The 25,833-nt window shown below is 44.9% G+C and overlaps 1 protein-coding gene across 2 annotated transcripts in view; it reads right to left on the reverse strand.

Moving 5' to 3' along the window:
- The window catches only part of LOC144695847 (nuclear GTPase SLIP-GC-like), a 222,811-nt gene that overhangs the window by 119,251 nt on the left and 77,727 nt on the right, over positions 1 to 25,833 (reverse strand). For both annotated transcript variants that reach the window (XM_078566877.1, XM_078566876.1), the window contains exons 5-7: positions 20,843 to 21,065; positions 18,465 to 18,683; positions 11,532 to 11,726 (exon numbers count right to left, since the gene is read on the reverse strand). In XM_078566877.1, coding sequence (XP_078423003.1) covers positions 11,532 to 11,726; positions 18,465 to 18,683; positions 20,843 to 21,065 — 637 coding nt within the window. The remainder of the gene's footprint in view (positions 1 to 11,531; positions 11,727 to 18,464; positions 18,684 to 20,842; positions 21,066 to 25,833) is intronic.

Below are 25,833 nucleotides of genomic sequence, written 5' to 3' on the forward strand. Positions count from 1 at the left end.
GCCTGCAGTCCAATGGGCGAAGCTGCTGCCAATCAGTCAGGTGAAGTGGGGCAGAGGTGGGTGGGGTTCCACGCAGCCATGCAGAGGAATGAAGTCTGGTCATCCAAGGGGTGGCCAGCACTCTCTGTGATGCATTAAGGGGCCTTCAGATTTAACCAAGAGAGGTTCTTAATACACCCAAGCATCTCTCCCTTTCATCCTGCAGGAGGAGTACGTCAGGGTCATGGTGCCTGGTGAACTAGCTGTATGTCTCATGGCGTACAGTGAGCGAAGATGACAGAGAAGAGAGTGACTGAGGTGCCTGAATGAGCAGAGGGGAACATAGAAAGATAGAAAAATAGCAGCAGGGGTAGGTCATTCAGACCTTCGAGCCTGCTCTGCCATTCAATATGATCATGGCTGATCCTCTATCTCAACGCCAGGCTCCGGCTGTCTCCCTATACCCCTTGATGCCTTTAGAGTCGAGAAATCTATCTATTTCCTTCTTAAATATATTCAGTGACTTGGTCTCCACAGCGCTCTGTAGTAGAGAATTCCACAGGTTCACCACCCTCTGAGTGAAGAAATTTCTCCTCATCTCAGTCCTAACTGGCCGACCCCATATCCTGAGAATGTGACCCCTTGTTCTAGATCCTGCAGCCAGAGGAAACATCATCCCTGCATCCAGTCTGTCCAGCCCTGCCATCATCCTGCAGCCTCTTCCCTTGTCTGAGACCACTTCTCCTCCTTCCCCAAACAAGCCCTAGCCCTGCAGCCATTAAAAAGCCACCCCATCTAATGGCTGATCTGGCAGATAGAGACCTGCCAGTGAGCCCCCAGTGCAGTGGGGATGATTTAGGTGAGCAGGGCTTATATTGAGATGTTAAAGGATTGAAATTAGGTTCCCGACGTATGGTGTTGGGAAACGTGGCCCAACATTGGCGGATGGAGTGTACGATAGCAAACTGGTTTCATGATGGTGTGAAGCCGATTTTTGGCCTTCTTGCCACATTGTCACCCCCACCGGCCATGTTAGCCAACACCAAGGGAGCCGGAAAATTCCGGCCACAGTAACTGTGTCACACTGAACAATGGCACATTAACTGTATCACTGTGAACAATAGCACAGTAACTGTAACACTGTGAACAGGCACACAGTAACTGTAACACTGAACAGTCACATAGTAACCGTTTCATTGTGAACAAGCACACAGTAACTCTCACACATGCAAGTCACATGGTAACTGTATCCCTGTGAGCAATCATAGTAATAGTATCACTGAGAACAGTCACAAGTACACGGTATCTGTATCATTGTGAAAAATCACAGTAACAATATGAACAGTTACACAGTATCTGTATCACTGTGAAAAATCACACAGTATCTGTATCACTGTGAAAAATCACACAGAAACTGTATCACTGTGAACAATCACACAGAAATTGTATCACAGTGAACATTCACACAGTAACTTTAGCAGTGACAGGAATCCTATAGCGCGTAACTCACCTCCGGACTTTCTGAAGACTATCCACCATCTACAAGGCACAAGTCAGGAGTGTGATGGAATACTCCCCACTTGCCTGGAGGAGCTCCAACCACACTCAAGAAGCTGGACACCATCCAGGACAAAGCAGCCTGCTTGATTGGCACCCCATCCACAAACATTCACTCCCTCCATCACCGACGCACAGTGGTAGCAGTGCATACAATCTACATGAAGCACTGCAGGAACCCACCAAGGCTCTTAATACAGCACCATCCAAACCCACGACTGCTACCATCTAGAAGGACAAGGGCAGCAGGCACATGGGAACACCACTACCTGCAAGTTCCCCTTCAAGCCACTCACTATCCTGATTTGGAAATTTATCACCGTTCCTTCACTGTCGCTGGGTCAAAATCCTGGAACTCCCTTCCTAGCAGCACTGTGGGTGTACCTACACCACATGGACTCAGCGGTTCAAGAAGGCAGCTCCCCACCACCTTCTCAAGGGCATTTAGGGATGGGCAATAAATGCTGGCCTGGCCAACGATGCCCACATCCTATAAATGAAGGAAAATGTATCACCATGAACAATCACACAGTAACTGTATCTCTGTGAACAATCATAGTAATTGTATCACTGAGAACAGTCACACAATAACTGTATCACTGTGAAAAACCACACAGTAAGAAAGAATGTGAACAGTCACATTGTATCTTTATCACTGTGAATAATCCCACCATACCTGTATCACTGTGAACAATCACACAGAAACGGTATCACTGTAAACAACCACACAGAAACTGTATCACTGTAAACAACCACACAGAAACTGTATCACTGTAAACAACCACACAGAAACTGTATCACTGTGAACAATCACACAGTAACTGTATCACTGTCAACAATCACACAGTAACTGTATCACTGTCAACAATCACACAGTAACTGTATCACTGTCAACAATCACACAGTAACTGTATCACTGTCAACAATCACATAGTAACTGTATCACTGTCAACAATCACACAGTAACTGTACCACTGTCAACAATCACACAGCAACTGTATCACTGTGAACAATCACACAGTAACTGTATCACTGTCAACAATCACACAGTAACTGTCCCACTGTCGACAATCACACAGCAACTGTACCACTGTGAACAATCACACAGTAACTGTATCACTGTGAACAATTACACAGTAACTGTATCATAGTGAACATTCACACAGTAACTGTAACAGTGACAAGAATTCTGTGACACATAACTCACCTCCTGATTCTCCAAAGCCTGTCCAAGGCACAAGTCAGGAGTGTGTTGAAATATTCTCCACTTGCCTGGATGAGTGCAGCTCCCACAACACTCAAGAAGCTTCACACAATCCCAGACAAAGCAGCCAGCTTTATTGGCACCCCATCTACAAATATTGACTCCCTCCACCATCAAAGCACAGTGGTAGCAGTGCATACAATGTACAAGATGCACAGCAGGAACCCACCAAGGCTCTTTAGACAGCACCTTCCAAATGTATGATCACTGCCATCTAGAAGGACAAGGGCAGCAGGTACATGAGAACACCACCACCTGGAAGTTCCCCTCCAAGCCACTCACCATCCTGACTTGTTGGGGAACACAGGGTTTAGTGAAAGGGAGGAACTGAAAGAAATCAGTATTAGTAGGGAAATGGTGTTGGGGAAATTGATGGGATTGAAGGCCGATAAATCCCCAGGGCCTGATAATCGACATCCCAGGGTACTTAGAAATAGTGGATGCATTGGTGGTCATCTTCTGAGATTCTATAGACTCTGGAACAGTTCCTACAGATTGGAGGGTAGCTAATGTAACCCCACTATTTAAAAAGGGAGGCAGAGAGAAAACAGGGAATTATAGACCAGTCAGCCTGCTGTCAGTAGTGGGGAAAATTCTAGAGTCCATTATAAAAGATTTAATAGCTGAGCACATGGAAAACAGTGGCAGAATCGGACAGAGTCAGCATGGATTTACAAAAGGGAAATCACGCTTGACAAATCTACTGGAATTTTTCGAGGATGTAACCAATAGAGTTGATGAGGGGGAGCCACTGGATGTGGTTTATTTGGACTTTCAGAAGGCTTTCGACAAAGTCCCACATAAGAGATTAGCGTGTAAAATTAAAACGCATGGGATTGGGGGTAGTGTATTGAGATGACTAGAAAACTGGTTGGCAGACAGGAAACAGAGTAGGAATAAATGGGTCTTTTTCTGAAAGGTAGGCAGTAACTAGTGGGGCACCGCAGGGATCGGTGCTGGGACCCCAGTTATTCACAATATATATTAATGATTTAGATGAGGGAATTAAATGTAATATCTCCAGATTTGCAGATGACACAAAGCTGGGTGCGAGGGTGAGCTGTGAGGAGGATGCAGAGATGCTTCAGTGTGATTTGGACAAGCTGAGTGAGTGGGCAAATGCATGGCAGATGCAGTATAATGTGGATAAATGTGAGGTTATCCACTTTGGTTACAAAAACAGGAAGGCAGATTATTATCTGAATGGCTATAAATTGAGAGAGGGGAATGTGCAATGAGACCTGGGTGTCCTTGTACACCAGTCACTGAAGGTAAGCATGCAGGTGCAGCAGGCGGTAAAGAAGGCAAATGGTATGTTGGCCTTCATAGCCAGAGGATTCGAGTACAGGAACAGGGATGTCTTGCTGCAATTGTACAGGGTCTTGGTGAGACCATACCTGGAACATTGTGTGCAGTTTTAGTCTCCTTATCTGAGGAAGGATGTTCTTGCTATAGAGGGAGTGCAGCGAAGGTTTACCCGGCTGATTCCTGGGATGGCGGGAGTGACATATGAGGAGAGATTGAGTCGATTAGGATTATATTCATTGGAGTTCAGAAGAATAAGGGGTGATCTCATAGAAACCTATAAAATTCTAACAGGACTAGACAGGGTAGATGCAGGAAGGATGTTCCCGATGGTGCGGGAGTCCAGAACCAGGGGTCACAGTCTGAGGATACGGGGTAGACCATTTAGGACTGAGATGAGGAGAAATTTCTTGAGAAATTTCTTCACCCAGAGAGTGGTGAGCCTGTGGAATTCATTACCACAGAAAGTAGTTGAGACCAAAACATTGTATGTTTTCAAGAAGGAGTTAGATATAGCTCTTGGGGCGAAAGGGATCAAAGGGTATGGGGAGAAAGCGGGAGCAGGCTGTTGAGTTGGATGATCAGCCATGATCATAATGAATGGTGGAGCAGGCTCGAAGGGCTGAATGGCCTACTCCTGTTCCTAGTTTCTATGTTTCTATGACTTGGAAATATATTACCATTCCTTCACTGTTGCTAGGTCAAAATCCTGTAACTCCCTCTCAAGCAACACTTTGGGTGTAACTATACCACATGGACTGCAACAGTTCAAGAAAGCAGCTCACCACCATTTTTTCAAGGGCAATTAGGGATGGGCAATAAATGCTGGCCCAGCCAGAAACACCCACATGCTATAAATGAAGGAATATGTAACTGTATCACCATGAACATTCAACATAACTGTATCACCATGAGCAATCACACAGTAACTGTAACATTGTGAACAATCACAGAGTAACTGCATCACCAGGGCGTGTAATGATGGCAGCAGCTCCTCTGGCCCTCTGCTGGTGACCATTGTATCTGATAAGGCTGCAGTGACTTGGGAGATGCCAGCCGTGGGACTGGCTGTTCCCTCCCAGGCAGGGCCAGCACAGGCTCCACTGGCTCAGAGGACATCAAGGTCATCAAGGCCAACAAGGCAGCAGAGTGAATAGCTGCCTCCAATGCCGGTGCCAGCAAGAGGGAAGCACCTAGACATAGCACTCTGAAACGTAAGTTTAAAGCACCTTAAGCACAAGAGAGACTGGGCACGGGTGATCTTTTGTTCCCCCATTTTGTTTTTCTTTTTTTAATGGTGTGACTACCAACACCGGATATTGTTCCTTTCAATACTATGTGAGTTCAAACATTAAATTACATTTGCTTTTGTGTTATTGGCCTGAGTATGCTTCGTTTGTTTTGTAGGTGCAGGGTAGGCCAGTATGTAATGCTGGACCTGGGTAGCTCAAAACTTTATTACACAGGCACTGAGTGTATCTTGGGGGCAAAGGAAAGCGTCATTTCTGTGATCCAGGATGGAGACAGCAGCCCTGGCATGAGGTGGTAGTTTTTAATTGGCAGCCTAGCTGAAGGAGCGTTGGATCAAAGTGTCCCTGCCTCCCTGGAGGTTACCGAGGTCTGCCTCCACGCCCTCAGCATTCTCCTTACTGTGCTCCTCTTCTGACACACCACTGGATTCATCATCTGAGGCCTGTGCAGCTGTGCCAACATCCTCTTCCTCCAGTGGGTCCCCTCTTGCCAGTGCCAGATTGTGGACAGCACAGCATGTAACCACTATCAGTGACACCCACTCTGGGGGGTATTGTAGTGCTCCCCCTGAACGGTCCAGGCAGCGGAAGCGCATCTTGAGAAGACCTATGGTTCTCTCTACCACCGCCCTTGTAGGGGCATGACTCCTGTTGTATCGCTGCTTTGCCTCTGTTCTTGGGTGGTGGAAAGGCGTCATCATCCATATTTTCAAGGGATAGCCCTTGTCCCCCAGCAGCCATCCAGCCAGTCAGGCAGGAGCACTGAAGAGCCTCGGCACCTGGGAGTGTCGCAGGATGTACGAGTCATGGGAGCTGCCAGGACACCTTGCACAGACTTGCAGAATCAGCAGCCTGTGGTCACACATCTGCATGATCATGGGGTGGAATCCCTTCCCATTAATGAAGGCACACAGCTGACACCTTGATGACCACATGTGTGGAGTCGATGGCACCCTGGACGCGGGGGAAGCCAGTAATCGCCTGGCTGGCCTCGTCCGTACAGAAATGAAGGCAAGTCAATAGCCACCTGAACAGTGCTTCTGTCACCAGCTTGACGCAACTGTGGACAGCTGGGTGGGAGACTCCAAAGATCCCCCACTGAGGCCTGGAAAGAGCCAGAGACATAGATGTTGAGTGACACTATGACTTTCAGAGCCACTGGCATGGGGTGTCCACCCACACAGTCAGAGCTGATCTCAGGCCCAATCATCTGACAAATGGAGGTCACGATCTTCCTGGAGAGACAGAGCCACCTTTGGCATTGCACCTCGAACATATTGAGGTAGCTGCATTGCCGCCTGTAAACTCTGGCAGCAGGATAGTGGCATCTTCTGCGGCCCCTTCCACCTTGGGCTACTTGCTGTCCCTGCCCGCCTTGTGCTTGCGCCTCTCCTCCCACAGATCCCTCCCCTGGAAGGTGCACAGGGACACCTGGCCTCCTCCCCATTCTGCCCCTCTCTTTCTCCTCAGAGAAAGTGCCTCCAGCAGAGACCACAATCCCCATTATTAGGGTAAGGAAAGGCTGTCTGATGCCTGGAAGGGTCTACATGGGCTGAATCCTCCAGGGGCCTGGAAGACAACAATATGTGGCAATGCTAAGAATGAAGCCCCGATCAGAGAATAAGTTGACAAGTACCAATAAGCCACCAGCAGCAAGTTATCTCCAAAGCTCCTCACTACTCACATTGACAATGCTGCCGACCCTTCTTATCACGCCTGTGGGTGAAGCTTTGCAAATTCTGGGCTGCCTGCCTGCCCGCTTTGCCCATGCAATGAGTGAAGAAACACACAGGCAATGTTAGATCATCGTCAATTGATTTGTCAAGGGCCTTAACTGGCCTCTTAGTTAATGGTGGGCTGGCTCCGACTCCTGCATGTGCCCGCCGAGCAAAATACCGTGTGAGTGCACGATGGCCAGACGACATTGCACATCATTTTAGATTCATTCGGGTCAGGCGAGAAAAATTCTGCCCTTGGTATCTGTATCACTGCGAACAATCACACAGTAACTGTATTACTATGAACAATCACACAAAGGGACCAAAAAAGCAATTTACATGTGGAGGTAGGCAGCATGTCTGAGGTGTTAAATGAACACTTTACATCTGTCTTTACCAAGGAAGCCACAGCTACCCAGGCCACAGGCACAGGGGAGGATACTCTGTCACTAGAATGGTTCAAAATTGATAAGGAGGGAGTGTTGTATAAATTGTTGGTGCTAAAAGTTGACAAGTCACTAGGACCGGATGAGATGCATCCAAGGATTTTGAAGGGAGTTTGAGTGGAAATTGCAGGGGCACCGGCCATAATCTTTCAGTCTGCCCTAGACTCAGGGAGGTGCCAGAGGACTGGGGAATTGCAAACATTACATCCTTGTTCAAAATAGGTTGCAAGGGTAAGCCCAGCAATTACAGTCCAGTCAGATTAACTTCAGTGGTGGGAAAGCTTCGAGAAACAATTAATTGGGTTAGAATGAGTAGTCAAATGGAAAAATATGAGTTGATAAGGAAGAGCCAGCATGGATTTCTAAAGGGGAAATCGTGTTTAACTAACTTACCGGAGTTTTTCGAAGAGGTAACAGAGAGGGTTGATAAGGGTAATGCTGTTGGTGTGGTGTACATGGACTTTCAAAAGGCACTCAATACAGTGCCACACAACAGACTTGTGAAAAAATTTACAGCTCATGGAATAAAAGGGAGAGTATCAACATGGATACAAAATTGGCTGAATAATAGGTAACACAGGGTAATGGTCAATGGATATTTGTCGGGCAGAGGAAGGTTTGTAGCGGAGTGCCCCAGGGGTCAGTATTTGGACCCTTGCTTTTCCTGATATACATTAATGATCTAGATCTTGGTTTGCAGGGGACAATTTCAAAGTTTGCAGGTGATACGAAGCTTGGGAGTGTTGTGAACTGCAAGGAAGACGGTGTGGAACTTCAAAAGAACATAGACAAGTTGGTGGAGTGGGCAGATAGGTGGCAAGTGAAGTTTAATTTGGAGAAGTGTGAGGTGATGCATTTTGGTAAGAACATGGAGAGAAAATATAAAATAGGGGGTACAATTCTTAATGGTGTGCAGGAGCAGAGGGATCTGGGTGTATATGTGCATAGATCACTGAAGGTGGCACGACAAGTGGACAGAGCAATTAATAAAGAATACTGTACCATGGGCTTTATTAATAGGGGCATGGAGTACAAGAGCAAGGAGGTTATGCTGAGCTTATATAAGGCACCATTTAGACCTCAGCTGGAGCATTGTGTACAGTTCTGGGTCCCATAATATAGGAAGGATGTGAACACTTTGGAGAGAGTGCAGAAAAGGTTTACAAGAATGGTTCCAGGGATGAGAAACTTAAGCTATGAGGATAGGTTGGAGAGGTTGGGACTGTTCTCCTTGGAGAGGAGAAGACTTAGACAAGGTTTGATAGAGGTGTTCAAAATCATGAGAGGGAAACTGTTCCTGCTTGTAAAAGGACTGAGAACAATCACACAATATATGTAACCCTGTGAACAATCACACTGTAACTGCATCACTGTGAAGTCACCCAGTAACTGTATCACTGAGAACAATCACACAGTGGCTGTATCACCATGAACAATCATACAGTAACTGTATCACTGTGAACAATCACACAGTAACTGTAACACCATGAACAATCACACAGTAACTGCATCACTGTAAACATTCATATAGTAATGCTATCACCATGAAAAATCACACAATAAGTTTATCACTGTGAACAGGCACACAGCAACTGTATCACTGTGAACCGCCACACAATAACTGTATCACTGTGAACACTAACACAGTAACTGTATCACCATCAACAATCACACAGTAACTGTATCACCATGAACAATCACAGAGCGGAATCTTCACAGATTTGCAAAAAGTGTGCTAGCGGGCAATGGTATGTTTTCGCACTGTATTGTCCATTCCCGCTTCATTAATTATGCAGCCAGAGGAAACATGCCGTCTCGCTGGCAGGCAGCCCTCGAAATGCCCGGCACACTGTTACCTCACCACTTCCTCACGCAGGGAGCCATATTTAAACTCAATGCTTGCAGCCCAGGAGGGCACCAGTGAATTCATGGCCACAAAAGCCAAGAGAATTGCAGCCCTCCAATTCGTTGATGCAATCCTGAACACCGTGCAGTCCTGCCACGATGTCCTCTACCCGAGCACTGGCCGCAGGATGCTTGGGAGGCACTGGTAGAAGTGGTCAGAGTGAACGCTGCACACAAGAGGTCGGCCACCCAGTGCAGAAAACAGATGTATGATTTCAGTGAGCAGGACTTATAATGAGATGCTAAAGGACTGAAATTAGGTTCCCATCATGAGGCAGTGGGAAACGCAGCCTGCCATTGATGGGTGGAGTGGACGTCAACAAACTGGTTCCACAAAGGCGTGAAACTGATTTTTGGCCTTCTCGCTATATTTGTACCCCGCCCCCCTGCCCGCAATGATGCCCAGCGACGCCAATGGGGCTGGAAAATTCCGGCCACACTAACTGTGTCACCGTGAACAATCACACAGTAACTGTATCAATGTGAACAATCACACAGTAACTGTATCAATGTGAACAGCCACACAGTAATTATATTAATATGAAAAGTCACTGTAACTGTATCACCATGAGCAATCACACCATAACTGTATCACCATGAAAAATCACACAGTAGGTAAAAATGTGAACAGTCACACTGTATCTGTATCACTGTGAACAATTACAGTAACTGTATTGCTGTGAACAATCACACAATATCTGTATCACAGCGAACAGTCACACAATATCTGTATCACTGTGAACAGTCACACAGTAACTGTATCGCTGTGAACAATCACATAGTATCTGTATCCTTGTGAACATTCACACAGTAACTGTATCACTGTAACATTCACAGTAACTGCATTACTGTGAACAGTCACACAGTAACTGTATCACTGTGAACAGTCACACAATAGCTGTATCACTGTGAATAGTCACACAGTAACTGTATCACTGTGAACAGTCACACAATATCTGTATCACTGTGAACAGTCACACAGTAACTATATTGCTGTGAACAGTCACACAGTAACTGCATTGCTGTGAACAGTCACACAGTAACTGCATTGCTGTGAACAATCACATAGTAACTGTATCACTGTGAACAATTACAGTAACTAACACTATGAACAATCACACAATAGCTGTATCGCTGTGAACAATCACATAGTATCTGCATCCTTGTGAACAATCACACAGTAACTGTATCACTGTAACATTCACAGTAACTGTATCACTGTGAACAGTCACACAGTAACTGTATCGCTGTGAACAATCACATAGTATCTGCATCCTTGTGAACAATCACACAGTAACTGTATCACTGTAACATTCACAGTAACTGCACTACTGTGAACAGTCACACAGTAACTGTATCGCTGTGAAAAGTCACACAATATCTGTATCACTGTGAACAGTCACACAGTAACTGTATTGCTGTGAACAATCACATAGTAACTGTATCACTGTGAACAATTACAGTAACTGTAATACTATGAACAATCACACAATATCTGTATCATTGTGAACAGTCACACAGTAACTGTATCGCTGTGAACAATCACATAGTAACTGTATCACTGAATAATCTCACAGTAACTGTATCACTGTGAACAGTCACACAGTAACTGTATCACTGAACAATCTCACAGTAACTGTATCACTGTGAACAGTCACACAGTAACTGTATCACTGAACAATCTCACAGTAACTGTATCACTGAACAATCTCACAGTAACTGTGTTGCTGTGAACTGTCACACAGTAACTGTATCACTGAACAATCTCACAGTAACTGTATCACGGTGAACAATCACACAGTAACTGTATCACGGTGAACAATCACACAGTAACTGTATCACTGAACAATCTCACAGTAACTGTATCATTGAACAATCACATAGTAACTGTATCACTGAACAATCTCACAGTAACTGTATCACTGAACAATCTCACAGTAACTGTACCACTGAACAATCACACTGTAACTGTACCACTGAACAATCACACAGTAACTGTATCACTGTGAACAATCAACTAGTGAAGTATGGATTTGTTAATTTCATTGAGCTGCATTTATTTTTGTCATTTACACAGTTTGTGATGCTAAATGTAATGTTTGCTTACCTCTTTCCACATTTCATCCCTTGCTTTGTTGCTGTCTCCTGATCCTGGAAAGTCGATAAGAACTATTCCTTCTGGTAGTATTTGAGAGTTGGGGATGTAAACTGAGACTGATTTCACAAATGGCCAGTAGATTTTGTTTGTTTGATTGGCCTTGCTCCGAATATAAGGGTCCAACTTCTTGGACAGCTCTTCTGCCTGACAAAGAACCAAAGAAATAATCATAGAATGAAACAACAGGCTCTTGGGATTTTAGTTTATTCAACTGCTGGGAGTGGGCCTGGCCTGGAGGCAGGGATGGGCAAGTCCAGCGTGGGGAATCTAAAAGTTAGGATTTTAGGTCCACAACATAGATGTGGTGTCACCAGATCCCAGCTTGACTGACAACTTTGTTCCATGCAGGGTGGTGACCACAGGACCAGTGGCTCTGTGCCATATCCCACGGTATGTGAGTTTGCAGTGCACTCCAGGGATTGGGGAAGAGTTGGTGTGGCCATTCCTGGTGTCCAGAGATAATGGGAAGGGCTGAGGCCTTGTAACGTTAACCAGGTCGGCATGCTAAATGCAGCAGATAGGTTGAAATATATTTATGTCCTGAGGTAGTCTGCTGCCTCAGTTTAGTTTGCAAATTACCCGAGGCTCAGGAAACCTAACGAGTCAGAGTAAATCTCAAAAAATAAATACAAATAAGGCATGGAACCTCATTAGAATATTGAAAGTGTCAATCTGGCTCCTTAGAGTGGGTTGGTCACATGTCCCAAATCTCCTTTCAAACTAGAAGTGAGTAGATTGAAGGAGAGTTGGGGTCAGGTTCAGACTTTTAGCACTTTAACCACCCCACCCGATACAAAGTTGCCCATAGTTTGGGGTTAAAATTCACCCCAACATTTCTCAATTACAGGATAATCACACATCCGTCCAGCATATTAAAAAAATACTAGTTTCTTGATTAGCTATTCAGTGAGCATTTATGTTTAATAATGGATGGGAATTCTATGATTATTATAGGAATGAAGAGAGATGGAGAGCCTCCTGTACTGGTACACAAGTATCCTTCATACCTAATGCAACCAGCCAGTGTTCCGAATATGTTGAATGGCTGTTTTAGGCTGTATTATGGTTATTTTGAACCTTTCCTAACAAGAGAAACCAAGAGAAACAGACAAGGCAGCTCTGAGCATTGTGAGGATAAGATTAGAAAGGTGATCACTGAAGGCTGGACATGTCAGCAGAGGCTTATACATCCAGGGTTCCATCTTCTCTCGATAGGCAAACATATACTAATCATTTGTATGTATTATATAAGTATACATTGTATGAATTATCAAATCTTGATAGGCACAGATTTAAAGTAACTGGCAAAAGAGCCAAAGGTGACATGTGGAATAACTTCTTGACACAGTGAGTAGGGGGGTGGTGACCATGTGACTGCAACCCCTTCACCTGGGGGGAGTCTTCCATTGGGGTACAACTGGCAGCCTTGCCAGCTAGTAAAATCCCAGCAGGGGCTGGTAGGCAACAGCCACAGTGCCCACTCCATCCCACCCGATTTTACACCCTCCCCCACCACCCATCACCCCCCTCCCCCACAACACCCCCACCCCACCCTGCTCCTGAAGGTGGTGCCTGGGGTTCTATTCTATGATTCTAAGCAGTTGCTGCTGAAACCTTGCACTGGAATAGTATTCCCTGGGATAATGCGAATGTTCACATAGCAGTCAGGCCAATGGGGATACTGCACTCACACATTTCACAGCTTTGTATTTACATTTGTTCATTGAGATCTGAAATCCATATCTATTAGCTGTGAAATAACCAAATACTGACCACCCTCCTAGGAGGGAGAAGTGTAAATGGGGTTTCTTTGGATATGATTAACAATGTCTGGCAGTTTAAGAATAGAAGTGAATTGATCCAATATCTGAGCCAGGCATGGCACTGCTGATGAGTTACCAGCCGGCTGGACCCACTGGTGGAACCAAAGAAAATTCTTTAGCCAAGTGAGTAGAGATTCTTCTCGCTTGGCTATAGAATCCCTGCCAGCCAGTTCCCAGTTGAACTGAGAGGTATACCAGCATTCTGTGCTGGTGACTGTGCAGATTTAGCTAGTTCCTTCCCAGTGGGAACCTGCAACAATCAGGGATCAGAGAATGGGGTAGTAGTCCCAACTAACAAAAGCTGACAGCTCAAAAACAATTGTGAATATTAAGCTAATGACCCATGAAAACAAGGGGTAACAGTGAAAGCGCAGTAGAACATGCACTACAGGCGTGTGTGTTGCAGGTATATTTAACGATTAACGTGGCAGACAATTGGGTGATATACAGATTTAGGGAGAGAAACCTAATGTACTGTAGAGTTCAGAGCAGTGGTGGGGTTACAGCTTAAATGAAAGGGCTGTGACTGCTGGAGGCATGAGATTTGGCTTCGCAGAATCACAGACTGGTTACAGCAGAGCAGAAGACCAATCATCCTGTCATGTCTGGCTTTCCGAAAGAGCAATTTACTAGTACCACTCCCCCGCCTTCTCCCCATAGTCCTGAACATTCTTCATTTTCAGATAATAATCCCATTCCCTCTTAGATGCCTTGATTGACCCTGCCTCCATCACACTCTCTGGCAGAGCACTCTAGACCCTAAACACTCTTTGCACAAAAGGTTTTTCCTCATGTAGTCATGGCTTCTTTTAACAATTACCTTAAATCTGTGCCCTCCCATTCTCGATCCATCCCCCAATGGGAACAGTCCCAATCTAACCTGTCCAGGCCCCTCATGATTTTGAACACCTCTATCAAATCTCCTCTCAACCTCTCTTCTCCAAGGAGGACTATCCCATCTTCTCCAATCTATCCATGTAACTGAATTTCCTCATCCCTGGAATCATTCCCGTGAATCTTTTCTACACCCTGTCTAATGGTCTATACTCTCTAGAGTTTAGAAGAATGAGAGATGATCTCATTGAAACATATAAAATTCTTAAGGGTCTTGACAGGGTAGATGCTGAGAGAATGTTTCCCCTGGCTGAGGTCACAATCTCAGAATAAGCAGTCTTAATTTAGGATTGAGATGAGGAGAATTTCTTCACTCAAAGGCTTATGGACCTTTGGAATTGTTCACCCCAGAAAACTATGGATATTCAGTCATTGAGTATATTCAAGACAGAGATCATGGACTGCAGCTTTTCAAGAAGGCAGCTCAACAACACCTTCGCAAGGGCAATTAGGGATGGACAATAAATGCTGGCCTAGCCAGTGATGCCCACATCCCACGAATGAATTTTTAAAAATAGATTTTTGGGTGCTAAGGGAACTAAGGGATATGGAGATAGTGTGGGAAAGCGGAGTTGAGATTTAAGATCAGCCTTGATCTTATTGGATATTGAAGCAGGCTCGAAGGACCAACTGGCCTATTTCAGCTCCCATTTCTTATATTCCTCCTCTCCCCACCCCTAGAACATTCCTGATCCCATCCTTTCCCTAGCCTCGATCCTCATTCTCCCCCCAGCCCAATGCCAGTCGTCCCCCCTCACCTGGTTCCCATCCTCCCCTCACCTACTCAACTCCCCCAATCCATAGAACCACAGAAAAGTTACAGCACAGAAGGAGGCCATTCGGCCCATCTTGTCCATGCCAGCCTGAGGACACACAGGTGCCCTTTTTAATCCCACCTTCCTGCACCCGGCCCATAGCCCTGCAGCTTACAGCACTTTAGGTGCAGATCCAGGTACTTTTTAAAAGAGTTTAGAGTTTCTGCCTCTACGACCAACTTGGGCAGCGAATTCCAGACACTCACTACCCACTGCGTAAAAAAGTTCTTCCTCATCTCCCCCCTACACCTTCTGCCACTTATCTTGAATCTATGTCCCCTGGTTCTATAATTCTCCATCAAGGGAAACAATTTTATCCTGTCCACTCTATCTATTCACCTCAATCAAGTCACCTCTCAGCCTTCTTTGTTCCAGGGAAAATAACCCAAACCTATCCAATCTCTCCTCGTAGCTACACTTTTCTAACCCTGACAACATTCGTGTAAACCTCCTCTGCACTCTCTCTAGAGCTATTACGTCCTTCCTGTAATGTGGTGACCAGAACTGCACACAATACTCCAGTTGTGGCCTCACCAGTGTTTTATACAATTCCAACATTATATCTTTACTTTTATATTCTATACCTCTGCCAATGAAGGAGAGCATTCCATATGCCTTCTTTACAACCTTGTCTACTTGAACTGCTGCTTTCATTTACCTGTGTACTTGTATGCCAAGATCTCTCACTTCATCTACCTCTCTTAGTATATTCCCATTTATTGTGTAATCCCTGTAACTGTTTGACCTCCCTAAATGTATGGCCTTACACTTCTCTATGTTAAAATCCATCTGCCACTTTACCGCCCACTCCACCAACCCATCTATATCATTTTGGAGATTATGGCTATCCTCTACACTATCCCCTACTCGGCCAATCTTTGCGTCTTCTGCAAATTTCCCAATTGTGCACCCCATGTTCACATCCAAATCGTTAAAATATAACACAAACAGCAAGGGTCCCAACACTGAGCCCTGTGGAACACCACTTGAGACAACTTTCCATTCGCAAGGGCATCCGTCAACCATTACCCTTTGTTTCCTGTTACAAAACCAACCTTTTATCCAGTTTGCCACATTACCCTGAATCCCATGGGCTTTTACTTTCCTGACCAATCTGCCATGTGGGACCTTGTCAAATGCCTTGCTAAAATCCATGTACATAACATCCACTGCACTACCTTCATCAACCGTTCTTGTCACTTCCTCAAAGAATTCAATCAAATTTGTGAGGCAAAACCTTCCTTTAACAAATCCATGCTGACCATCCCTGACTAGTCCATGCCTTTCCACATGACAGTTAATCCTATCTCTCAGGATTGATTCAACTAATTTGCTCACCACCGATGTAAGACTAGCTGGCCTATAATTGTTTGGCATTACCTTTGATCCCTTTTTAAACAATGGAACTACGTTTGCATTTCTCCAGTCCTCCGGTAACTCCCCTGTATCTAGCGAAGATTGGAAAATCATCCTCAGGGCATCTGCTATCTCCTCCCTGATAGGTCCCACTTTTTCCTTAACTAACCTTTTAGCATTAATGTATTGGTAAAACATCTTTGGGTTATCTTTAACTTTTCTTGCTAATCTTTTTTCATGCCCTCTCTTTCATTTCCTTATTTCCTTTTTTACTCTGCCCCTGCACTTCCTATATTTGTCTTGGCTATCTGCAGTGCTTAGTTCTTTGTGCCTATTGTACGCTTTCTTTTTCTGTTTGATCTTCCCCTGTATTCCTCTAGACAACCAGGGAGGTCTAGATTTGGCAGTACCACGCTAATTTTTGTAGGGGACATGTCTACTTTGTACAATTAGGATCTCACTTTTTAGTGCTTCCCACTGGTTTTCTACTGTTTTATCTTCCAGCAGTGCTGTCCAGTCCCCCTCAGCCAAGTCCCTTCTCATTTCTGCAAAATTTGCCTTCCCCCAGTTCAAGACTTTTACTGCTGCCTTATCTTTGTCCTTTTCCATGGTAATGCTAAATCTAATTGAATTGTGATCACTGTCCCCGATATGGTCGCCAACTGTCACTTCACCCACTTGCCCTTCTTTGTTCCCCAAGACTAGCTCTAGAATTGCATCTCCTCTCGTTGGGTTTGTCACCAATTAGTTGAAAAAATTTTCCTGGACACACTGCATGAATTTTTCTCCCTCAGTGCCCCTTATGTTGTTTGAATCCCAGTTGATATTAGGATAGTTGAAGTCTCCTACTATTATTGCCCTCTTGTTCTTACAAGCAGAAATTTGCCTACATGGCCTCTCCCCACTCCTGAGTGGGAGGGAGGAGCTCTGCTCTGACAGTGGGAGGGGGGAGATCATAACCAGATCATTCTAGATCATAACACTCATTGCATAAAAGATTTCCTCCACATCTTCCCTCGCTCCTTCTTGTAAATTATTTTAAATGCTTCCTCCTGCCACTGGAAACAATTTCTACATATTTACTGTATCAAAACCCTTCATCCCTCATGATTTTGAAGGCATCTGTTAAGTCTCCTTCTCTCTTCTCCCTGCTCTGAGGAAAATAATTCCATCTTCTCCAACCTCTACATAATTGAAGTGCCTCGTCCCCTGTAGCATTCTAGTAAATCTCTTCTCTATTCCCTCCAAAGCCTTGATATCCTTCCTAAAGTCCAGAATTGGACTCAACACTCTAGCTGAAGCCTAACAAGTTTGATAAAGGTTTAATATAATATGGCACAGAAGGAAAGACACAGCTTAGAGAGCCACAGACAGATAATCAAGGTACAGACAGAGAGTTGCAGCAAAACAAGAGATTAAAGAGACAGAGATAGAAAATTGTAGGTATAGAGATTAGAGAGAAACAATTTGATTATCGGGACAGGTTAAAATGAGACAGATGGGTTAGAGAATGAGGCTGAGGCTAGAGAAATTCAGACTGAGAGGGGTCAGAAAGAAACAGGAGACAGGTCATAGAAAAAGATTAGGATAAGAAATACAGAGAATTAGATTAGAGAAAGAACCTGACATTTGATAACCACAGACAGACAAAGTTATGAGAGTGGCAGATAACCAGGTGACATACAGATGAAAACAAACAAAGCACACAGTCCTGCAGGTAACCCTGTTAGGGTCAAGTTCTGTGAAGCTGTGTTCCTGGCAGGGAGTGTCTTTAGGAGACAGGGATCCAACCTGCTAGCTTTGATTCCCTAGCCCTTACTCTTTACTTTGTGGCTGCCACTAGGATTGTTTGAAATCCCTGCGTAGTTTAGTGAATGCTAAACTGCCCAAATGCATTTTTATCATATTCCAAAATAAGAATAGAACAGCAGTGAAGTTAAGTTTGGAAACTCATCCAGTTCCCTTAACTGACCATAACTCAGTTAAGGACTCACATTTTCCTCAGATAAAATTTTTTTTCCACTTTTGGGGATATCTTGATAAATGTTCATTTTTATCAAATCGTCATAGTTCTTCTCTGGTCCATAATCTCCATAAATAGTTTTTAGTTTATTCTTTGCCATCTCGACCTCCTTATTATCTTCATCATCATCGTCACTATCATCGTCCTTCTCACACAGCTCAACCAGAACTTTTAGTTCTTCATTCCATTCCTATAATAAAAATAGTCCAGAGAGATTTCGATGTCAAATTTCAATTGATTTTCATATACAAAATGTTTCTAATCAATGTCCTTTGAGGCAGGACCATAAACTTGGTAATTGGCGCCAAAAGAATGCCTGCAACTTCACAGTATTATCAAACAGTAGTATCTAACCAAGCTCTGTCCAACCCCACCCTACCCAACCACACAATTGTTACAGATTTAATTTATTTTAAGGTTTGTAGTTAAAACTTAGAATTAAAAGACTGCAATAAAGGGTGACAGTGTCTGTACAGCATTCTCTAAGACCAGCTGACCCATGTTTTTCTTTAAATTAACTTTACCCCCCAACCCCACGCCAAAGCTAGAGACTCCATTCTCTTTTCATGCCTTTGCACCGAAATAATGGTGGGAATTTAAGCCCCCAAAATGAGTAGGAGAAGCGTATGGCGAATGTGGGGCTAACGTTTCAAAACCCAGGTGCCCAGCCCCAAACAGCCTCCAATGTACTATTTAACAGAGTCAAGTTGGGGGTGGAGACTAACAAAATAAAATTAACTTTAAAAAATCAATCTGCTCTCTAGAGCCATGCCAGTCATTTAAATATGTTAAAGATATTATTGAGGTTGTGTGCCTTACATTTACTGGTATTACATCTAACGGCTGTGAGCCTAACTTCTCAGGTCTCGGGAAATCCAGCAGCAGCAGGGAGGTGCAAAGTGCTGGTAAGTGCCTTCCAGCAAAAAGGAACAGAAGTGATCTTCCCAGCTAATGAGCCATAATTAACACTCCTCCTACCCCACTATCCACCAACCATACCACCCAACCCAAGTCTTCCCCTGACCCACAAACTCACCTACCCGATCCCCAATCCTGATCTGTACTCACAACCCCCAATCATTCGCCTAACTCCCAATCTCTCCCTGACTCCTGAGCTCCCTCCCAGCCCCCAATCACTCCTGATCCCCCATATCCCCTGTCCCTAATCTCATCCCCGGCATGGTAAGGCTGTAACCTGTTTTACCGCAACCACATTTTATATAAACTTGATGTCTGTTCATTTTACAATGAATAACCCGTCTGTGACTGTGTAGTAAACTTATTTTTGAGACAAAAGCAGGACTGTGGCCTATGTCTATGATTCTAAATTCACATTTTAATACAGTACAACCTCACTAAGTATCTACAACACTGTTCTCAGTCCAATTCCACTCTTTTTCTAAAAATTCATTAATGGGATGTGAGCATCACTGGTTAGGCCAGCAATTATTGTCCATTCCTAATTACAATTGAGAAAGTAATGGTGTGCCGCCTTCTTCAATTGCTGAAGTCCTTGGGATGCAGGTAGCAGTGCTGTTAGGGAGGGAGTTCCAGGATTTTGACCCAGCAACAGTAAATTAATGTTTCCATGTCAGGAAACTTGGAGGTCAGGATGGTGTGTGGCTTGGAGGGGAACTTTCATGTGGTGGTGTTCCCATACATCTGCTGCCCTTGTCCTTTTAGGTCATAGTGATCATGGGTGTGGAAGGTGCTGTCTAAGGAGACTTGGTGAGTTCCTGCAGATGATACACACTGCTGCTACTGTGCGTCATTGGTGGATAGAGTGGATGTTGGAGCTGGTGGATGGGATGCTGATCAGGCTGACTGCTTTGTCCTGGATGGTTTGGAGCTTCTTGAGTGTTGCTGGAGCTGCACTCATCCAGGAGAGTGAAGAGTATTCCACCACACTCCTAACTTGCACCTAGTAGACGGTGGGCAATCTTTGGGGAGTCAGGAGGTAAGTAACTCACCACAGAATTCCCAGCTTCTGATCTGCTCTTGTAGCCACAGTATTTATATGGCGGATCCAGTTCTGCTTCAAGTCAATGGTAACCCCCCCATGATATTGATAATCGGGGATGCCTTTGAATGTCATGGGGAAATGGTTGGATTCGCTCTTATTGGAGATGGTCATTGCCTGGCATTTGTGTGGCATGAATGTTACCAACACTACTTTGTGTCCAAGCCCTTTCTTATCCAACCCCAGTCAGTCCGACCCCACTCTATGAGTTGGAGAGGGGAAATCACTCGATGGTGATTATTGCACTGTAGTCTGAAATGAAATAGAGGCTGAACAGAAATCAGCAGGAGTATGTCCCTGTGGATCCTGCTGTCTCTGATGTTCATTACCTTCTCCTTGAGGAATTCAATCTCTGCTTTAAACTTGCGACCTCTGCCGGATTGCACTTTTATTATGGCTGATGTGCAGGCTCCTGTCGACGATGTGGGCAGCAAAGACTCCTCCTCTAAAACTGCGTTTACTAGTGAACTTTTCCCAGCCCCTGTCTGTCCAAACACCCCGATGTAAATGTTCTCCAGGAGACATTTCTCCTTTAACTGTTGGGTCTTTTTTCTGAAAAAAGAAGACTATCTTTAGCATTATACAGAAATCACAAAGGAGGAATGTTTGGTCAATTTGAAGGCATCTATACAAAGACCAGACATATCTAATACATACTAATTATACTCTGAATAAGGCACTTGCAGACATTGTGCAGACATTCTGCTTGGTAGGGCTGCTAGAAACATAGAAACTAGGAGCAGGAGTAGGCCATTCAGCCCTTCGAGCCTGCTCCACCATTCATTATGATCATGGCTGATCATCCAACTCAATAGCCTGCTCCCGCTTTCTCCCCATACCCTTTGATCCCTTTCGCCCCAAGAGCTATTTCTAACTCCTTCTTGAAAACATACAATGTTTTGGTCTCAACTACTTTCTGTGGTAACGAATTCCACAGGCTCACCACTCCCTGGGTGAAGAAATTTCCCCTCAGCTCAGTCCTAAATGGTCTACCCCATATCCTCAGACTGTGACCCCTGGTTCTGGATTCCCGCACCATCGAGAACATCCTTCCTGCACCTACCCTGTCTAGTCCTGTTTGAATTTTATAGGTTTCTATGAGATCCCCCCTCATTCTTCTGAACTCCAGTGAATATAATGCTAAACCAAGAGAAACCAAGGTCAGACACTAGAAAGCTGAAAAAACTGAATGGGAGCGAAAAATGAGAAGTACATCTAATTAGGAGTCATTAAAAAGCAGAATAGTGCAGATGTTGAAAACCTGAAATGCTGGAAATACACACCAAAATGGCACCTGTAGCTCCAAAACTATTAGTGCCGCAGAGCACAATTTTTCAACCATTCTCTTCAAATCCCAGAGAACCAAGTTATGCTGGCTCTCCTTCCTTTACTCATTTTTGGGGTTAGAAAAAGAACTCATGTCCTTCCACATGTGGGAAAGGGTAAATAGGGCATGAGGGAAAGACTGAAACTAGTTAACATAACGAGGATGCGAAAATGCACAGCGCAAGTCAAATAGAATGAGAAAAAGATTGACAGAATGGGAATAATCACCCAAATAAAAATTCTGTGCACAAATACACACAGCATAAGAAATAGAATGTAAGAGAAACAAAGTGGGCCATATTTTCCTGATCCGACAAGGGGCAAACCCACATTGGGCAGGCGGAAGTGGAGGTGTGCAGGTCCCACATGCGGACATCTTGTCCTTATTCCTGTTGCTGGCTATTTTGATTGGCGCAGGAAAGGGGGTGAGCCTTGAGCCATCTTGGAGCACTCCTGCCTTGGCCAACTCCATTGCGGGGGTGGACGTTTTGGATCCTTCGCAATTTTCATAGAGTCAGGCCGGCTTCTGATTGCAATGTGGTTCACAATAGCTCAGAGGTGTCGTGAACTAAGGGGGAACCCTAGTCTGGAGTCGGCAGCCTTTTGACAGGTATACTTAAAAAGTGTGACAACTTCACATGACATAATGTACTAGTGTATGATAAGCTAAATATGTTTTAATACAGTGATTGCTAGGCTTTGTTCTTAAAAGGTAAGTAACCATTAAATTGTAAAGCATTGTGAAAGTGGAAAAGTATTCAAATGTATTAGAGTACATTATCCAAGGGATAAAGTGCTCTTCTGCATTGAACAATATTGATATTTAGATTTGACTGTGTCAGTTGCCTGTGATTTAATCTTTTAATTGAATGACAGCTCAGACATTTGCTACTCTGCTTTTAAGTTTCAACAGATGACTGAGGTCTTAATGCATTCAGCTCTGGAGGCTGTTTACACAGCTGTGCAACGGAATCCCATCAGCTTGGCTGAGATCTAAACCCTACTAATGGATTCAACTCAGCAGAAGTTGTTGACACTGCTGTCAAGGGTAGTATGAGTTATTTATCTTGACTGTTTATGACCACTTAAGAGGATTATGTTTTTTTGAAGCAGTTTATGAATGAGTTTTGTTTATTTTGACAGTTTCATGAACACATCAAGGACTTTATATTATAGGGCTCAAGAGTTCTGTACATAGTGAAAGCTGGGTGAATGGGTGGGGAGAATGAGGGGTATGCGGATGGGTGAGTCGGCATTGGGGAGGGTGAGGGGGTATGGGGACGGGTGAGTCGGCATTGGGGAGTGAGGGCATATGGGAATGGGTGAGTCGGCATGGGGGACAAAGAGTCAAAGGGGGTTATGGAGCGGATATGGAGGGGCATGGGGGTGAGGAGTACGGGGTGAGTGTTGGTGGGCCTCACTCATTGACAAAACTGGGATCAAAACAAAACTTTACAAAAATTGCCAGCAAAACTGACAACAAAGGGATCAAAAGAAAATAGTGATAAGTACAAAAAGGGAAAATGCAAGAAAAATGCAAGGGATGTAAATATATTAAGAGAAAGAGGCCTGGAAATTGGATCATGCCCAAAATAAGGCACTACCCACCAACATCCCCACTAATATTTTCCATCCATGTGTGGAATGAACTTTGTTCCATTCACCAATATCTAATCAGTGTGCAAATGTGGGCCACCAATAGAAACAAAAAACTATTGTCAGGAAAATATAATAATTTTGTGTATGTGTGTGTGTAGGAGGGAACTTAATTTGAATTAAAGGCCTGAAGGGTTTGATGTAGCAGAAGATAAGCTAGGTTTGAAATGTTAAGTAAATGCACGTTAAGTAAACATGAGGGAAGTTTTAGGATGCAAGATGTAAAGGGAACAATTGCATTTCTAAATAAACCAGACTAGATTGAATTCAAAAGAGGGAGTGAAATATTACACCTAGCCAGAAGTGAAGGAACAGTGGGCAGAATTTTTCATCCTGCAGGCGGGCACGCGCCCGACCTGGTCAGGAGTAAAATAGCACACCATGACGTCCCGACATCATCGCGCACTCGCATAATATTTCACTTGGCGGACATGCGCAGGTGCTGGAGGGGTGCCCCCCCCCCATTAATTCACGGGCCAATTAAGGCCCTTAACAGTCCAATTGACTGCGATTTTTCTTTGCCCATGCGATTTTCTGCTCGTCGCACGGGCAAAACATGCAGGCGGCCAGCCAACATTTTCACAATCCTCATCCAAGGGCGGGATAAAAGGGGGTCAACAGCATTGCCAGTGTGAGTAGTGAGAAGTTTTGGAGATAGTTTTCAGCTTGTTGCTTATTGGTACTTGGCAGCTTCATCTCTGTTCAGGACTTCATTCTTAACATTTCCAGGCCTCATTGCTGTCTGCTAGGCCCCTGGGGGATTCAGACCGTGTGGACCCTTCCAGGTATCAGGCAGCCTTCCCTTACCCTGGTAATGAGGATTGTGGTCTCTGCTGGTGGCACCTCCTCTGACAAGGAAGAGAGCGGCAGAAGGGAGAGGAGGCCAGGTGTCCCGATGCAGCTTCCAGGGAAAGGACCTGTGTGAGGAGAGGCGCAGGCACAAGGGGCGTAGGGCTTGCAGGTAGTCCAAGGTGGAAGGGGCCACAGAAGACACCACTATCCTGCTGCCAGGGTTTACTGGCGGCGATGCAGCTACCTCAATATGTTCGAGGTACAATGCCAAAGGAGGCTCCGCCTCTCAAGTGAGACCATGACCTCCACTTGCCAGATGATTGGGCCTGAGATCAGCTCCGACTGTGTGGGTGGACACCCCATGCCAGTGGCTCTGAAGGTCACAGTGGCCCTCAACCTCTATGCCTCTGGCTCTTTCCAGGGCTAAGTGGGGGATCTTTGTGTAGTCTCCCAATCAGCTGTCCACAGTTACGTCAAGCTGGTGACAGAAGCTCTGTTCAGGTGGGTACTGACCTTTATTCATTACCGTATGGACAAGGTCAGCCAGGCTGAGCGAGGCAGAGGCTTTGTAGCGATTGCTAGTTCCCCTGTCTCCAGGGTGCTATAGAATGCACATATGTGGCCATCAAGGCACCAGCGGGTGAGCCGAGTACCTTCGTCAATGGGAAGGGATTCCACCCCATGAATGTGCAGATAGTGTCTGACCACAGGATGTAGATTCTGCAAGTCTGTGCAAGGTACCCTAGCAGCTCCCATGACGCATACATCCTGAGACACTCCCAGGTGCCGAGGCTTTTCAGTGTTTCAGCCCGAGTGGATGGATAGCTGCTGGGTGATTAGGGCTATTCCCTTGAAAAGGTGGCTCATGGTGCCTCTCCAATACCCAAGAACAGACTGGCAAGGGTGACCCACTGGAGGAAGGAGATCTTGATGCCACTGCACAGGCCCCAGATGATGAGTCCAGTAGTGAGTCTGAAGATGAGGAAAGTGAGGAGAACACTTAGGGCATGGAGCCAGATCTTGGTAACTTCCAGGGAGGCAGGAAGACAGGGACGCATTTATCCAATGCTCCTTCAGCTAGGCTGCCAAAGATGAGCTTCAAACGCATGCCAGGGCTGCCTCCTCCATCCCGGGTGCCTGAAAGGACTCTTTCATTTGAACACAAAGAACACTTGTCTTTATTGCCTGTGCAATAAAGTTCGGACCTACTTAAGTCCAGCATTACATACTGGCGCTCCCTGCACCAATAAAATAAAAAGGTGAAGCATACACAGGTCATGACGACGAAACAAAATTTATCTCCTTGTGACACTTCCAAACTATTTACAGAAACGTTTCCGGTCTTCAAACTCAGGGCAGTATAGTAAACAGAAATAAACTTAAAATTACCCGTAAACTGTCCCTCTTGTGCTCATGGTGCCTTTAACTTACATTTGCGAGTGCTACATCTAGGTGCTTCCCCTCACTGGCACCAGCACTGGAGACAGCCTGCTGACTGTGCTGTCATGTTGGCCTTGATGAACTTGGTGGTCATCCTCTTGCCAGT

The sequence above is a fragment of the Cetorhinus maximus genome, chromosome 21 (genome assembly GCF_964194155.1).
Source record: "Cetorhinus maximus chromosome 21, sCetMax3.hap1.1, whole genome shotgun sequence".
Classification (NCBI taxonomy): domain Eukaryota; kingdom Metazoa; phylum Chordata; class Chondrichthyes; order Lamniformes; family Cetorhinidae; genus Cetorhinus; species Cetorhinus maximus.